Consider the following 18,239-nt stretch of genomic DNA (forward strand, 5'->3'; position numbering starts at 1 on the left):
TTACTTAGGTGCTCTCAAGGTGCTGTCAATAACACAAACTGTCTTCAGTAAGTTTAAAAACACCTGCGCAGGGTCTCTGTATGATGTCATCTTTTTCTTATTTTTCTACTATAGTAGCAAGACAATGACAAAGAGGGGGGTAAATGCATATTTGCTTGTGTAATAAAATGCAACGAAGCACAAAATGTTAAAACAGTAATTAAAGTAGGGCATCTAATCATGGATGAGTAACCAAAGTGGTTACAATCCATTAATATTAATGCATTTTTGTGAGCTTAACTTTATTTTCTGTAACACAACATCCAAAAACAAAAAAGTTTAGTACAGTATATACTATGTATGTGAAAACTATCCTTATTCATTCCACTCATTATACTGTAACATACAGAAATGAATGAAAAATCAAAATAACAGCTTTGTAACAGGGTCAAATTGGGTGAGATTTTCTTCCAGATTTGACTGTTCAGGTTGTAAAAAAAGTGAGCTTGTGATAATTGTTTTCTCTACTGATCTATGACACTTTCTATACTTTGTTCCTTCTTTTTTTTCTGACACTAACAGGGGTGAAATCTGTTTGTAAAAGTAATCAGATGAATCCTGGAGGTTGCCGTAGAGACCTGAGACAGCTGTTTATCGGACTTTTACAATATAGTTTTCCTTCCATGCATTGAAGTGATCTGGCAGTGCTTATAATTTGACAACAATCTAAATAAAAAGTTAAAAGTTGAACTCAAAGTGTGGATTTTTGTTCAGTATTCAACACTATAATCTAATGTTTTGTTTTATATGTCCTGCTGTGAGTCATAAGAGCATGAAGACACTTAAAAGTCTGGTCTCCTTCCAGTCAAATCAGTAATTTTCTACTAACCTCTGAAGTCTGACTAAACAGCAGACTGTTCACTGATGTCTGAACATATGCATGGTTATTGCACCTTTAGTCACACTTTATTTGAATTCTGATACATTCAGTAGTTTCAGTTCAGTTTAAAAAAAAAGTTTCTCTCTTTGGGTGAGAATAAAGAAAATGTATTTGCAGCAAAAAGGGCTTCATTCACATTCTCTTCTTTTCACCTGATAGTTGAGCGTCAGTGCTGAACCATGAGCCTCTACTTCTGCGTGACGCTGCTAGGAGGCTACTGAACGACCAGACAGATGTATAAATCTATTCCTGGATCACTGCCTGACAGTTAAACAGCAGGGATTGAGTCAGATACTCTCTGTATCTACTGCTTGCACGCAGAAGTCCACAGCTCTGTAAAACTGTCCAGAATTACGGTGCTCAAGTCTTTCTCTCCCACTGATATAGTGCGAGGCAAGAACTTGACTTTAACACTAAAAAAAACTACAAGCAAGGATTGACTTTTGAAGTCAACGGGGTCACTGTGAACACTGCCGAGTCTTTTAAGTTCCCCTGAGGTGACTGTGATGCGCAGCGTGTTCTGACTGATCTCGGCGCAATTCGGCAGATTCATAACACTCAGATTCACCATCATCCGCTGGTCCAGCTCTGACTTCGAGCTAAAAGTGCACCGCTGAGAGGGCACTTGGCCAGTGGCCGCTCCCCGCTAGGCTTCTGCATCAACTGAGGTGAGAAAACAGACAGTGAAGACCGTCTATGACCTCGTTGACCCACAAACCTGTGTGTCTCAGAGAGAGATGCGCAGAGCTGCACCACCTGTCACCTCCAAATTTTCTTTCCGAATGCTCACACAGCCCACACACACAAACACTATCCCTTGCAGCTCTTATTTCCTGAACACCAGCAGTCTCTGATTAGTGCCACTTCATCATCTCCCTCATTTAAAGTCCACCCTGTGATAATTTATCACTCTATACACTCTTATCGATATCACTATTAGTGTGAATGCTGATTCAGCACTCGCACTATTGTTCTTCTAGGCTTTATTCTTCTTCTTTCCTATATTTTTTTGCTTGACTTTTACTTCTGCAGCTACAGAAATCATTCAAATATAAAATGTTCAGCTCTTTAAGGACATTTATGTTATTACTTTTCATCTGTCTACCTTTTATATCTTTTAAAATATTAAGCTATTTTTTTATTACATTGGAAGTCGGTAGGAAGACATTTCACATCTTTCACACACACATGCTGATGCATTCACTTTACAAACACATACTGACACACACACTTTCTGTCTACCTACTTTCTAGTTTTAAAGGTTTATTCCACCCAAATACTACTTTCTGCATTTTCAGCAATGCTGTGCAGCTCTCAGCTCTTTAAGATAATGCCTTTTTGTTCCAGAGTGTTTAGGAATTCAGTTAATCTGTCTGAAATCAATATAAATAATTTCTTCTTTCAGCCTTTTCAGGCAAATTTATGTCAAGTTCCAACTTTTTACAGTATTACAGTTTAGCTTTCACCTTTTCTAGTAATGTATTTCAACTTTCAGCTTCTTTAGGTGATGCAGTTCAGCTTATTACAACATATTTCACTTCCAGGTTTTTCAGCAGTTTTTTTTTTTTTTAGCAGTTTTTCAGCAGTGCAGTCAATGCAATCGTTTGAGCTTTCAGATTTTTCAGGCAATTTGTTTCATATTTCTGCATTTTCAGCATTTTCTTTGAGATTCAGTTCAGCTTTCAGCTTTCACATGCATTTACTGCAGGAAATGCATTTTCTAGTTGATGATGTCGCTGAGGGTTTGTTGGTCTTTACAGCTTAATACCCCTCGGCACCTTCACACTAACTATTGACATCTTGCAAACTCGGTAGGAGTCTCTCAGCTTTGTATTATCTCAGGTGTTATCTCATTATAGTCACTTCAGCTCAGTGGTGTTACTCATTGTGCCGCAGACTACTGCATTACTTCATTTTCTCCACAATAGCTCAAAGAAAAACTGAGCGGGGATTTGTTTTCGCAGTTATGGCCATCATTCCTATCAGTTATGTAACTGGTTTCTCTGCTGAGATCTGAGGATGCAGAGACACCAGTTGCAGAGTCTAACAAGGCTGCAAACACAAGTATTCACACAACTAGTTTTAAACAAGTCCCCAGTTTAAAAGAATATACTGTGTTTTTGTCTGAATATACACCAACAGTCCTTTCAGATGAGCTCAACTACCCGTCTTTTGAATTCATTATAAGCTGGATGTTCATTTACACAATTAACTATACAGAAGTGGATATTGTTTCAATATATATTTTGTTCATACAAGACACAGTGATCATGGTATTGTCCATGTTTGGGTTCTCTTTTCATCACCACAGATATGTGGATATCTATATTTTCATTACTCTGGCATCTGCACACACCTGAAAAGTCTGTCAAAATGATCAATTTTGCTGTATAGTTGAATTACTAACTTTTCCAAAAGGATACTTGAGTTAATATGGTTAAAGGATAATTCCAGTTTATTACACTTTAGGTCCTATTTTTGCAGTTTTAGCCATCATTTGTATTGATTATGATAACACTGTACTTCAGACAATGGGACACTGCAACATGACAACTTATAAACGTCTGGTGTTGTCGTTGTTTTGTGCTGTTTCCTGTGTTGTACTGCAAACAATTGCCCTTCGGGGACAATAAAGTTATTGAGTCTTGAATCTTGAAGACTGAGTTGGTTGTTCACATATGAAACATGAAATATAAAAATTAGTAAATTCTATATATTACATGTAAATATGAAACATATAAACTAGCCAGTTACTTGGAGAAAGCCTGGGAGAAGAGTAAGAAACCCTTTATCACAATAAGTAACAGATTAGTGAGTTCATTTGGGAGTTTATGTTCTTTTTGTCTTTTCTTTTCTTTTTCCATATGCTTATGTATTTGTATTACCAGAAGATGCATTTTTTGTAAAACAGCTGTGTCTTGTAATTCCACGTGGGATGGGCCAGATGTTTGGCATGACAGAGAAATAAAACTAAAACTAAAGCTATAATCCCTCATTGCACAGGAAAAGTGCAGCAAGAACAGTAGGTCAACACTGAACAAGAAACATCAAGGTGTGATGGATGCTTACAATAAATTTACCACCTGCCTTAGTTTTCTCCTCCAAGTCTGGCTAATGTGGAAGTTTATTTAAAACTTTTATGATGTTCTAATCTTTCTGGATCCTTCAGGACGTCAATGACGTCACTGTGGTCTTAAACCTCAACAATTAACGTTGTGAATAGCAAAACTACAAAAAGAAAACCCAAGTTGTAAAGAAATGGATATATACTTTGAACTGCTCTAAATACACCTGTCACCATGTGTCGCTGTTAGAGGTGTAACGGTATGTTTATTCGTCCTGAACCATCACAGTATGGATGTTACGGTTTAGTGCACGGAGTCGTACAAAGAATACGCTCCATGACCCAAACAACTACTGTCAAAATAGTTTAATAATCCAATTAGTCCGACATGCAGAGCAAGAATTAGAGCATGAGTCCACCAAGAACGTTTTGGCAGCACGTCACTTAGCTGTAACATGCTCATGGATATATGCTAGCCAGCTTAGCCGAGGTAGCCTGGTCATCCTGTAGTGTCGCTGCCGTCAGAATGACAAACCAGAGACCCATAACACTGACCGAGTGCAACGCTATTAAAACATGCTCCGTTATCTCTGTAGTGAAACGATACTGCGTCTCCCCATCCGCCTCCTCTCTCTGTGATGGTCGGCTTTTCACTCCGCCTTTGAAGCCATTCAGAACAACAATAAAAACATTTGATTTCTGACATAGCCATACAGCACATCATAAGAACCAGTTCTGTGAGAGAAAAATGTAGTTAAAAATATGAAAATAAAAGTAGTGGTTTGGTCCCTCTGACTGACTTTTTTTTTAATTTAACCTTTAATTAACCAGGAAGTCCGTGGAGATTGAATCTCTTTTCCGAGGGAGACCTGGCCAAGACAGCACACCAGTTACAGTAGTGATAAAACACAACAGATAGGGAATACAAACATCGAACACACAAGGAAGAGACTAAATCCAGCTCAAATAAGGCAGCTGCAATTCTCAGTTACATGAACTTTTACCGTGGCTTTAAAATTATCCATATATTATATATATTATTATTAATGACATCATTAAATTATTAATACTGAAGCATCAGTGTGTAAGCAGCATGTTACTGTTGTCGCTGCGGGAGGTGGAGCTAGTTTCAACTACTTTATATACAGTTAGACCATAAATCAGCATAAAACAGCTGTCAGCAGGTGTCCTGACTCCTGGCAGGGAACAGAGAGATTATTTTACTTTTCCACTGCAGCACAACTAAACTGTTTCAGTAATAGTTATGGCCAATGAGCCATTTTCCAAAATGAAAGACCAAAATGGTATTTTCTACCTTTCTTTTTTTTTCCCCTGCTGTACTGAAATCGTACCAAACTGTGAATTTTGTGTACCGTCACACCCCTAGTCGCCATGTCACTGCGTCTCAGCAACAAAGCTGCAGGAGAAAAATCATAAACGATGTGAATAATGAGCACAATTCTAATAATAAAACCCAGACTGTAAAAGAAATGTGGAGCTTCTTTTGCCTGTCAGGACCATTTTGCACCATTCTGCTGCACTTTATGTGAAGTACTGTATGCCTGTGACACTGCTTTGTATTTGTGATGTGATGGTGCTAAATTATCAACTCTAATATAGCCATAAAAAGTTGGAACGGTAACATACAGCAACACGCAGGCTATAAATGCCTGCGTGAGTTGCTGCTACGGAGCAGGCAGTAACATAAAGCTGAGGCGGTTTCTGCATGCTGTCTGGGCCGGCAGTCATTCAGCCCTCCAGCACTGTGAGCTTAGTGACTCAGCAAAAAAAAAAAAAAAGTCAGCCTCCTCCTCCTCCTCCTCTCTTTCTCTGTGCCCTCTCTCCGCATCCTTCTCTTCAGCAGACACTGGGCTGGCACATTGACAGTTTTAACACAAAAATGGCACTGCTGAGGCCAATGAATCAGATTCTGTGGGTGCCATCTCACAAAACCTCCCGTTTGGCTCGCACCAGGCATGAAATAGTAGTGGGACTAAATCTGAAAATCGATTGTACAATGGATTTCATGGGGGTACGCCTATAATTGCAAGCTGTCTGATGATAATAAATTCTTAAAAAACGTATGTGTTTGCTCTTCTCACGAGGGGTCACTCAAACTATTTGCATGCTCACATTCAATGTACACACAAACATTAAGTATGGCAGCACAGGAAGTCAGTGCGTGAACTACAGACGTGTTTATACATGCACATCATGAATGCACACAACGCATGCAAACAGGATACTTTGAAGGTGAACTCACGACACACTGTATGAAAGGCACTGATGTTAGTGAATAAGACATTATCAAAGACATACTGTGGTTGAAAAGGTGGTTGGGCGGCTGTTGTAGGTGTACCTATATGGTAAAAAGAAATCTCCTTTTCTTATTCACACTAAATATGTTTCTGTTTCTGTTCAAATTAAAGCTGCACATAACAAGATGAGTTTCACTGTGCTATTCATCTCTGTTTGAAAGGCGAAACTTGCAGAATGATTGAAAGAAACTGAGCGTAGAGGAGTAGGTTAAAGAAAAATTACACAATGGGAACATTTTTATAGACTTAATTCAAGTTTTTTATGAAATATTAAATGGTGAACTTAAGGTAGTTTTTTTCTTCTCCTCTCTAAAACTCGTTATGCAACATTTTGGAACAGAACTCTTGATCTTTGTATAGATTTTGTATTCATCCATTCAGGTCTTTGAGTTCATCGTTCGTCATCTTCAGTTCATCATCATGCACAAAAAAAAAAAAAAAAAAGTAGTTGCCAGAGAGACCCGATGTAACCCACGAGTATCAAGATACACCCACAGCAGATGCTCTCTCTGCAAGCATGAATGACCTGGTGACTGACAAACATTGATACATCCCCACTGTTACCATAGAAATTAAAACCTTTGACTGAACGTGTTAAAGTTCCTGTAAAAGACAATTAAAAAAAGAGCACTCACAGGTAGGCGGCCTTTCCCTCCTCTATTTCTTTGCCCTTGCCGCTGGTGGCTGTTTTCTTGCTGCACAGCGTGCGTGTGATGCACATCAGCAGGCCGCAGTGACGCAGGAAGAAGCAGCTGACGTCCACCAGCACGAGGAACAGCAGCAGCGCTCCCAGGCCGAGGCCCACCACCGCCCCCAGCCCCAGGCCGCTGAACAGGGATTCTGCTAAGGCAGTGAAACACACACGCAGACACACAGACACGACAAGGAGAAAACACTGTTAGCAATTTTGGTTCATGCACTTGTTTTTTTTTTTTTTAAGATAAAGAAAGAGGTCAGGGTCACGAGCTGGGAGGGATTCACCGTCTCAAGGACGTGTCCTCAGGTCGGATGCCTGCTGTGACAGAGTCTGACCTCTGCATGGAGGTCAGCATCCTCGCTACGCCCCCCCCCTAACGCCCCACATCTATACGTGGGAGGTGCAACAGCGCTGTAAATGTGAAACAAGAAAACGATAAAGCTGAACCAAACAAGAGTGCGCTCACCCCAAGAAACTTTTACCGTTCTACCAATCGAAGGTCAGTGAATTCCTCTGGAGCCAGTTGGAGAGTTTCCAACACATAGATAAGTCCTAATCCACAATGCCGCAACTCCACACAGTCCTCAGTGGAGGATCTTGATTATTAGCGTGAATCTACCAAATCTCCAAAACAAATCAATTTCAGCCTGACAAAGTTTTTCTTACACAATCAAAGGAAAGAAATTTCAAAGACTTAAATAAATGCAGAAAAAGGAGATCTACATCACTCCAAGACAGGTAGGAAAAGGCTTTACTCTGTGATTCATTTGTGATATCAGAAGCTTTGCAGCTTCCTATCTGTTTAGGAACTTAAAAAATAGATTGATCATTTGACAAGACAGAGACATGAGCATTGTATAGCCCTAAAACTACACAACAACACACATTTTTTTCTTATTTGCCCTCAGGCATTTCATCTACTTTCTCTAGCATGTGCCAGCTGTCAATGTCTCTGCCTCCACAGGTGCAAAACTTAGTGTTCAATTTTAGCTATGCTGTACACTGCAGCTCAAGGCAGCAAGCGTCAGCATTACCATACCCATGCTTCAGCCTCTGTGTCCACTGGGTGCCTCTTATTTCGTAGCTTGCAGCACTAAACACAATCACGTAGGAAGAAAAGATGGTATTTTGAGCTAAAAGTTGAAATACTTTCTCTCAAAGTGGTCCGCAATCTGTTCTCTAAAACACGGCGAGCTCTCAGCTCAGTCGGGAACAAGCAGCAGGGACCTGCTTTCAATTGAAAGTAATGAGAAAATGAAGGCGGTACTGTGAAGAGAGGCTCCCAGTGGGTACAGCCTTATAGAGTTGTGCCCTTAAGTGATCCTGGGGTTAAGCAAACTGAACATCCACTGTAGGATCAGTGTTGACAGCTGGAGGTCAGACCTTGCCAGGAGTAATCACCAATGGAAGAGTGAGGGTGAATTAACTTTTCTACTTAAGAGTGTTCTCATATGGGTGTTCAGTAGCCTGTGAGTTAAAAAGGGGGACTAGATATTAACATGAAGGTGTAAGAGAGGGCCGAGAGGTGAAGCCTGACACCTACAGTTAAAAAAAAAAAAAGCTCAAACTGTACAAGGACTGAATGGGAGCTTTTTTTCCCCCTCCTTGACTGTCTCCTCTTTCCTTTGTGGCAACATAGAAAGAAAATATAAGCAACTGCAGTGGCTGTAACCAGTCTCCTTTCAGTTTTTCTACATTTTCACTAACATGCTGTATATAAATGGTGAATTTGAGCTAATGTTAGATGCATTTACAAAGCGTTGCTGGAGGAAAAACTTTTCTTTTACCCTTCAGTAAGCAAGGAGGGGGTTTGTTATTTGGGATGGCATCCAGCTGAAACCTCACTCAACCTTGACAAGTGTAAACCCAATAAAATCCCAATATCACTGCGGCAAGGACTTCTTTTTTTGTAGCAGAGATACTAACAAAACATAACAATAAAATAAAATGTAAAAAAAAAAATACAGTTTTACCATGTTTGAGCTTATGTACATTAATTAGGGTCAGTAATATTTAGACTAATTGTGACTTTGACAGGAAAATCCAAAGCTACTTTTCAGAAGAAGCCGGAAAGTTTAAGTAATTTAACTAATTTAACATTTTCAGGATTGTTTTAGTATTAGACATTTTCAGTTATTTTGGTTCTCTTTTTTCACCACATTGGACTTGAAATGAAACAGACTGTGGTGTAAGCACTGACTTTCAACTTTAAGGTGTAGACATCCATTTTATTTACATCCAATAAAGGAAAAGTAACACTTTAAGCTTTCTTGTGTGCTGGACTACATAGTCCACACAACAAAAATGTGTGAACTTCCAAATGCTTCTACTTGTGCATTGGAAGTCCTCACTGTGTGTCACAAACCAAATGACTCATGTCAGTGACTTTGTTCTTGACTTAGAGCTGAGATTGCAGACAACAGTGACTGGCACCTAGTCAAAGCACAGAGAGACAAAAAGAAAAGCCAGAGAAGAAGAACCTTGTGGCAAAGGAAGTCTAATTAAAACACTTTGCGTTTTTTTGAGAATCCCGGGATATGGGATTTGAAACTTGTGGACTGGATCAATATTTTCTCACCGCCACAGGCTTCTGTTTTGTATCTCACCTTTTGAAAGTTTATCTGAGTTAATTTGGCTGCTGAAGCCACAGATTTAGAAGCAGTAAACAACACCTCTCCAGCTCCCCTGAAGCACTCACATACTCCAGAAGAGAAAGAGAATACACTCTTTTTCATCATAAGACTGCTGTGGCCTTAAGGATTCATATCAGTGTTTACATTTTTACATCACATAAAGCTCTTGTCAGTTTTATACTGTATTATTTATGATGCTACAAATAATGAAGCACTTAGAAGGATATCAGGCAGGATTCTTGCATTATACTGTACACAGAAAATACAGTGAATAACAAAACCGGTTGAGGTTTTGATCCAGTGATGTAAATGTTTTCCAAATAAAGTCACCAATTAAAAAGTTGAGGCGCGAGCATTTGCTTTTAAATCGAAAACTAATGGAAATCTTTCCCATTTGAAGGAATGCCCAAAGTATTTAGTTGCGCCATGTATCAAGATCCACAACATTTGCACGGATAAAGATTTTATTTAAGTGTCATTTTTTTGGGATGCCAGCAAAAACTCTAAGACTGAAAGACTGAAATCCATAAACATCAGACTTTCATCCAATAAGGAGTATTACTCTAAAGTGCTTAGCAGCAGCTTGACAGTTTGAGGTTGGACTGATACGTTACACGCTTGTTTATTTGAAGCTGTTTTGCCAACCATTTTATTTTATTTATTCTCAAGTTTGAAAGTAATTTCCAAAAGAACAGTCTGTTTTATAGTGAAATATAAATGGTGCATTGTTGACTAAAGGAGCATCATCAGCTGTTATTGTTCATGTATTACAGACATGTATTACAGAATAGATGGAAACTGTATGGTGGCCCTGAGGTGCAAAACAAAACAGCACTGGATGAAATACATGAATAAATTTAGAAAACACAACATTTCACAGAACACAATGGTATTCCTGAAAACACAACAACATTAGAGAGAGTAAATGAACAAAACTGAAAACATAACTACATTTTAGTGTTTTCGGAACTGTTGTTTTCTGTTTTGTTGGTGTTTTTTTCCTATTTTGTTGTTGTGTTTTTTTTAAAAATACTCTGTTATCTGAATTGTTTTCTGCTTTGTTGTTGTGTTCTGATTTTGTAATGTGTTTTCAGAAATGTTGCTGTGTTCTCAGTTTTGTTGCTGTGATTTCTTGAACGTCATTGTGTTTTCTATGATGTATTTTCAAAAATATTGTTGTATTTTCTGTTTTTTGAAATGTGTTTTCTTGTTGTGTTTTTTTAAAAGTAGTATTTTCTGAAATGGTATGTTTTATTAATTTGTGTTTTCCAATTTGAGTGTTCTAAAATGTGTTTTCTGATGTTGTAATGTGTTTTCAGAAATGTAATTTCACTAGAAAGAACCACGCCACAACAATATGCCATTTAAAGGTTTTTCAGGAGGTTGAATGTTGAGGATAGATGAATGAATGTGGGTGAATGTAGAAGGAAGATGTTGTCTGTTAGGCTGGTCTGGGAGGATGTACTGAAGACCAGGCGGAGGGAGACTCAGTGTGGGGGTTCTGTCTCAGACATATTTCTGGCCAAGCTGATCACTGGCCCCCAGACGGTGCCTAGAATGAGACATGGGAGAGGTTTGCACCGGATTGAATAGGAAGGGATGGGGGAAAAACAGAGGGGAGGATGAAGGGATGAGGGTAGGGATGAGGCAGGAGGATGAAAGGATGATGGGAAGAGAAAGGGAGGGTGGGTCGAGAAATCTGAGACAAACAGGGTAGGATGGGTTGACCTGATATAAATAGGCTTGGTAGGTGATTAAAGGTGTGGTTGAGACGACGTTCTGCTCCTGAACCTCAGTTAACAAGTTAACTACATTTGTTCTCTATGTTCTCAGTGTTGTTTTTGTGATTTCTTAAATGTCACTGTGTTTTCTATGATGTTGTATTTTCTGTTTTTTTCAACTGTGTCCAATTTTTTTTGTTTTGCACTTCAAGGCTACCGTACAATTTGCCAAAAATGATGTAGGATTAAAAAAATTATAGTTTATTTAATGTTTGAACATAAAGTATGTGAGATTACAATTAAGTGTACATCTAACTTGCCCCTTTTTCACTGTTTTCTTTGAATTTTTCTTTAAATTTAATAGAAAAACATAAAATTATAATGACTTCTTCAGACTTCCTGAGCTTCTACAACTTCAAGTTGGGGCCTTCGAGGACTCAGCAGCTGCTCTGAGGTCCAGACTTAAAATGTTGGAGGCACCAAGTACATTCCTGTACAAAACATTCTTCACCATCTTGTAAAGAATCAGGAAAGAATAGCATTTCTTTGAATAAACATATTTCTGTATCACAAGAATCCAAGGTTACCTGCTGGGTGCCCTGGTGTCTTTCTCACAATGTTAATGAACGACTATTCATGGAGAGATTGTAAAAGGAAAGGAATTTAAAGAAAATGCTCCAATATTGTCTTTACTCTCTTTAATATGGCAGCCTGGGTTTGTTTGTTTTTTTTTTTTTGCTCCATTCTTCTGTGAGCCAGAGACAAGATGCCTTACTTCTTGAAACAGCTCAGATCTCCACATAAGCAATTAAGGCATGAAAAGCAGCTTAACTTGAAATTTAATAAACAGAGATGAAACAGCCAAACAAGTGTGTGGCTACGAGTCAAACTGTTTTCAAGTTAGGAGCCAAGATGCCTTCTAACAACCAATACTTTCAAGAAAAAACATTATGATGAGAGCAAAACAAGACAAATTAAAGGGGTTATATAATGATAAGTTTTATATAAAGCGATTTTTTGGGGTCATTTCCAGTAAGTGAGGAGAAGTAATGAGGTCATTTCTGTGGGAGGGGTCTATCAGAGGATAGAGGGCAACGCTGCTCTCCTCTTGTACTGAATGGTCAGTTGCACTCAAACTAATGCGAGAGGCAACGGTAGCTGTGAAAACCATCCCCTGTAACCCACAGGTCGGGGGGATAAACTGCCTGCGGGTGTTTAAGGACTAAAGCTGCACTGTGCATGTAAATTCCATCTTCCTGGTCAAGAGAGGGAATTCTCCTTTGATTTTCATGGACTAAAATTATTTATTGATCTAAAGGCATGTTTTATTCTCACATTAAATCTGTATCTTAAGATGTTGGGTGTTAATTGGTGTGCCAGGTAATACACGTGTGGTGGTCTCTATGTTTACAGAGAACAAACCAGAACTTTCTAAAGAATGTGAAAAGAGACTGGCATTTTCATGAGGAGTAGTAAGCCTGTTGGAGTCTTTTCAAAAATTCAGAGACCAGGGGAAATATGTCCTCTTGCAGGCATGTGTGTCTGGCTGCTTTATTATTTGTGTCGAAATACAGAAATCATGTCATTTCTTTCATGATTCCTTCGGCGTGTGATCTTTCTGAAGAATGCATGGTCACAGTAACCCAATCAAAAGGTCTCTTTGTGTGCTATAATATGGTCAACATTTCAATGATGCTTTTAGTTTATTAACTGTCTTAGTTTATTAAGATCCCCACAGAAGCAGTGAGTGTATCTTCATTGTTCCAGCTGGAGTACACGTGGTATTTTGATTCTGCTGTCTCTCCGCATCTATAAAACTGTCCATACTGCAGCATCACTCCCCATTTCATACTCTTCTGCTAGAGGTTAATCTAGTACACTCATCTACTGAAAGTCTGCTTCTGTAAAAGCTTCTTTTTTTTTGGTGTTCAGATGTGATCATGGTTCACTAAGGTCATAGTACATCATTTAATGAGAATTACAATAAGCTAGAACATAAATAATATACTAAGATGAATAAGGTTTACTGTTAGTACATAGTATAAAGACATTGGATAGTAACAATAAATACTTAAAGCTGGAGTGTGGGACTTTTGTCTCCCCCTTCTGGCATTGAGAGTAATTACAAAAACACTGTCAGCACATGCTTACGTCATAGGCTCCACCTTAGTCTACACCGTCACTACTGTTGCGGTTGTAAAACGGTGGATAAATTGTTTTGAGTGTCACACAACCCCCATGAAATGACTCGTTTCACTATTAGGCTTTGATCCATTCGGTCCGATAACATTCGGAAAGTCTAGAGGAGACGCACAATTAAATTATTTTATCCCCATTAAAGTTAGCAGAGAGCTTACTGAAAGTTAAGTGGCTTGGCCGGTCAAAGTTTCTAGTGCACATGCTCTGCTCATAAAATATGTACCATATATGTACGTGCCGACTCTGAAATAAAGAGAGATTTATCTGGTGGTGATAGGCTTAATCAGCATGGTGTGAACTCGTTTGGCAAAGGCTTGAATGTAACGGACTTGTAGGAGTGCAAAACTGTAGGTTTAAAGTATTTTTATTTGTATGAAGTTTCCTTGTTTCAGTGGTCTTCATAATCCCTGTATCTCAACTGTATCCAGCCTCACTGGGATCAGCTTTTCATCACAAGACTGCACAGCAGACCAGTTTGCAGAAAAAGCTCAGTGCAAAAATGTCTGAGTCATACTGTAACCTTAGTTACTGTCTTTTATTATCATTTTTAGTCCAATAGTTATTATTAACAGCACTATAAGTACCATTTTTCTTTATGTTAAACATTCAAGATGCTTATTTATCTCCCGTTGCCTCAGGGTTATGTTAGTTTTTACAGTTTTAACAGTAACAAATGCAACAGCAGAGTATTGAGTTGGAAACCTCATGACAGAGAAGCTGGTTTACAGTTTTTTTTCATGCCGGCATTGATTAGAGAAACTGTAGCCCTCTAATTACCCACAGCCCAGAGTGACTAGAAAATCCTTGTCTTGTAGAGGTAACTTAATATTAGAAAGAGGAAGTGTTTCATGGAATCTTCTTTTGCTCAACACTTTTTGTCAGAGCTTCTTAGAAATAACTAATTGCTTTGTCTGACTTGAGTTTTCACAAACTCTACGATTCTGGACACTCAGTGGTCATTAATTCTTATTTCCCTGCTCTATTAACCCTTTTACTGACTTATTCTGATTACTTGTTGAAATATAGGCCCATTAGCAGCATCATTCAATTCCTGGAGATCCAGCTGCGTGTGTGGCACCTTGAAGTCATTCATACACATCTCACTTTGACAATACAAACTCATTAGGCCTGAGCAGTGATTGACCGTCCCTCGATTGGATCTTAGAGGAAGTGACTCGATTAATGATGACCGAACTGGCGTTCATTGATTGGGAAGGTAGCAGGTGCTAATCTCTGGAGGGATAAACATAATCATTTGTGGGATGTGAGTGAGGATACTTCCTAAGTGCTCACTTTGGGATGCACTGAGGAGCGTTGGAAAGAAAGTTTGTCTGAGAAGGCCCTTGTAGAATTAAACACAATCATTAAATCCAGCCTCGTTTGAAGGCGAGGGATGAGTCCTTCCTTTTTGTCCATTTCTGAGCAGGAAGCAGGCGAGCTCTGATGCGACTGAAGTGCACTCAAGAGCCAGCTTATAGGAAATCAAAAACCGTGGGAAATTCCTCTTAACTTAGAAGAATATGACGTCCTTAACAATCAACCTCAAAAGACTTCAAAGAAATTTGGTCCACTTTTCTATAATTGCTGCTGTCTGAGGTTACAACTTATTTCAGCAATAATTCAAGTGTATCTGCCTTGATCTCTGTGTTTGAAATTCAAATTCAAACAGCAAAGCAAGACAAATTGTAACATTTAGTTTACAACTAAAATGTTTTATCATAGTGACCCTCAATTGAACCCTTGTACTGGTCAAATGGTGCAGAAAATGGAAAGGATTGACTGATTAATGTTAGAAAACAAAGATCTTACCTTGTTTTCTGAGTGTATTCTTGGCATGTACGGCCTCTGGAAGCCCCCTGAACTTATGTAACATAGTTGAGCCAAACAAAATATTAGAAAGAACAAAACACCTCCATAGAGACCAGAGCAACAAAACACTCTGCTGTTATATTTTACCACAACAGTTACTTCCTGTTCTTTGACACTCGCTGTGGTTCATAATGTAGTGGAGAAAAAGAGCCAACGGCAGAGAGGAGGAATTTAAAAAGGCTATTTATGATCTTATTTAGAGTTATTTTGATGTATTTTTCATCGACTTCACCTTCTTCTTCGAGTTGTGCTTTCAGTAAGACAGATAATAACATACATTTCATACAAATACTTTATTGTTGTGACTTTTGCTTGAGTCATTCTGTAAATCTGGCAACATTTTTCATTGTTTCTTCAATAAGAGGACACCTTGAAGCTGATTTTCCCACGTTTTTCTTTTGGATCGGTGGTGCAAATCACTGACAATGCAGGAGGGTTTTTATGTCATTTATTTATTTAATTCTACTTTAAGAAAAATTGCAATTTTATAAGAATATCTTGCCTTATTTTGCTGTTTTTTTTCCTTTATAACAAATAAAACATGATCACTATATACTGCATATGTATTTTGAACATCCACTGAGATTAAATAACACTATTTATGTTACGTGAATTGCAATAAAAGAGCACTAATAAGTAAATCTACATGGAGGATTGTGACATCTTTAACATTAAAACATATACTGTACATACATATATCTTAATTCTGCTCCATATATCCAGGTTAGTAACATGTAAGTAAAGCTTATACAAACTGCCTGAAGCTCAGGATTGTGTAAAATTGCCATAAAATGCTAAAAGCAGATTGTTTATCGTGGCTGCTTTCTTTCTATCTCAGCAGGAAATTCGCTGCTCGCTTGTCTTGCCTCTGATAAAATATTTACATACTTGACAATGATACTGTCTGATGCTAAATGTTCTCCCTCAGAAACACGGTCCTTTGATCTCAACAGGATTATCTTTGTTCAATGAATAAATGAGTGAGTCAACATGTAAACATCATTGCTGATCTTGTATCTCACTGTTAAAGACTTTACTCGGGTAAGTAATATCATAAGTAGTTATATACTGTGCTTCAGTCAGACGAATGTAGGTCTTGGATAAATCTCTGTGGCTTGTTTGTACCCCTCCAGATTCTTAACGATTGTGTCATCCTCAGTTCATATTTTATCTTTAATCTGATCATATTTTCAGTTAAATCAGTTGTGCGGTAGATGCCTTTTTTTTGGTTTCTGGTGTGCCAGTTTCAGAGCAGCGGTGGTACTTCAGCTGATTATAATCAACAAAGCGCTCTTTTTTTTTTTCATCTGGAATAAAACTGACTCTTACAGAGCAAAGACTTCAAAGACTGTTTACAGGACTCAATTACATAATTGCTTTAGTGTATGACTCTTTTTAAATCTCACAATATCTTTATTTGCCTAGCCGAATGCTAGCTTATGAGCTCTAATGTTAGTCAGTCCTGCCTAAGATTGCTGGTAATTTATTCAGCTGCAGCTATTGTAATCACGACAGTAAAATCCAAAGGTTTTACCTCACATAGCCTGAATAGTGTATGCTTAAATGATTGAACAACAGAATTGATTGTCATGCATTTTTTTCATTACACTGTTTTAAAAATAATGACTTCCATTTGGAAAATTTATGAGAGGATTGATTAGTGTAATGGACAGCTATAAAAGTACTCATTTCCCATTTTGATTTGCTGGCATCACATGCAGGAAAGTTTCACTCCAGCTCACCGAAGACGAGAGAGGCCTTTCCAGATTATTTCTTCAAGTGCTTTGATGAGATTATTGCACTGCTCCTCAAACAAAATCTATGACGCCTGTTTCAATCAAGGCTTTTTATGGTACATGACTGGAAGGAGAGAAGGGAGCCAAAAGAAAAAAAGAAAAAAAAATAGAGCAGCCACAACAAAGCTCAAAACAAGCAATGATGCCATGCAAATGTTGGGAAGGAAATCCTGAGACAAAAGTCTCTTCGTAAACGCGTCGGTGCGGTAAAACCATGCAAAAAAGGTTGACGAGGCAAAAAAAAAAAAAAAAAAAAGGTGGCGTTAAGAGACACAATGGTGTAATTGGGGAGGGCAGGGGGACGGTGCAGTGATTTAGGAGGTGAAAAGAAAGCAAGGGAGGCTCTTTGATTTAGGGAAAAAAGGCTCGAAGGAAGAAAAGTAAATTGAAAAGGAACCAAGGGCAGTGTTGCAATCAATGGCGTTTTTCTTAAAGGATTCTATGCGAGCAGGAGGGGAGAAGGTTATGCAGCCTGTTACAAACTAAAATAGGTTGGAGAAAGGAGGAAGAGAAGAAAAAAAAAAAAGGAAAAGTGCCATTCAATACTCACTGCAAATGCATAATACATAGAGAAGGAATTGAAGAGAGAAATTGGTTGGTGAGAGATAGACAGCACCTACGGTATATAGTATGAACATATTGTCTGTGTCAGGGAAAAAAAAAAACAGAAGCTTTCTTTCATCAAGCGTGAGCGTGTGAGTATGGGAGGGAGGAAGAAAAAAAAAAAAACATAAAAACAAGGCGGTGAATTGGAAAAGATAGTCCGCAATTGGGACTGGCAGATATTTCACTTCTAATATAGTTGATTGAGCTAACAGCGACCAGACTTCTTCAATATCCAATTTCAGAGTAGCAGGAAATGTGAGCACGGAGTCATTTTTCTGTTTAACCCGCACATCTTTCCAATAAGTAAATGAGCATCATTTTGGCTGAAAAATATTGGCACTGAAGCCTTTACTTAATGAAAATGCAATAAACAGAAAATGCTATTATTAAGCTGTAAATTGGTAGGGGGGGGACTGG

General features: G+C 38.4%; 1 protein-coding gene across 8 annotated transcripts in view; it reads right to left on the bottom strand.

The window, feature by feature from the left end:
* LOC122976189 (neural cell adhesion molecule 2-like) overlaps positions 1–18,239 on the bottom strand; it is a 436,488-nt gene that overhangs the window by 7,027 nt on the left and 411,222 nt on the right. For 7 of the 8 annotated variants that reach the window (XM_044344505.1, XM_044344504.1, XM_044344503.1 and 4 more), the window contains one exon: positions 6,937–7,144. In XM_044344505.1, coding sequence (XP_044200440.1) covers positions 6,937–7,144 — 208 coding nt within the window. The remainder of the gene's footprint in view (positions 1–6,936; positions 7,145–18,239) is intronic. The other variant, XM_044344509.1, reaches the window with a different exon arrangement.

The sequence above is a fragment of the Thunnus albacares genome, chromosome 24 (assembly GCF_914725855.1).
Source record: "Thunnus albacares chromosome 24, fThuAlb1.1, whole genome shotgun sequence".
NCBI lineage: Eukaryota > Metazoa > Chordata > Actinopteri > Scombriformes > Scombridae > Thunnus > Thunnus albacares.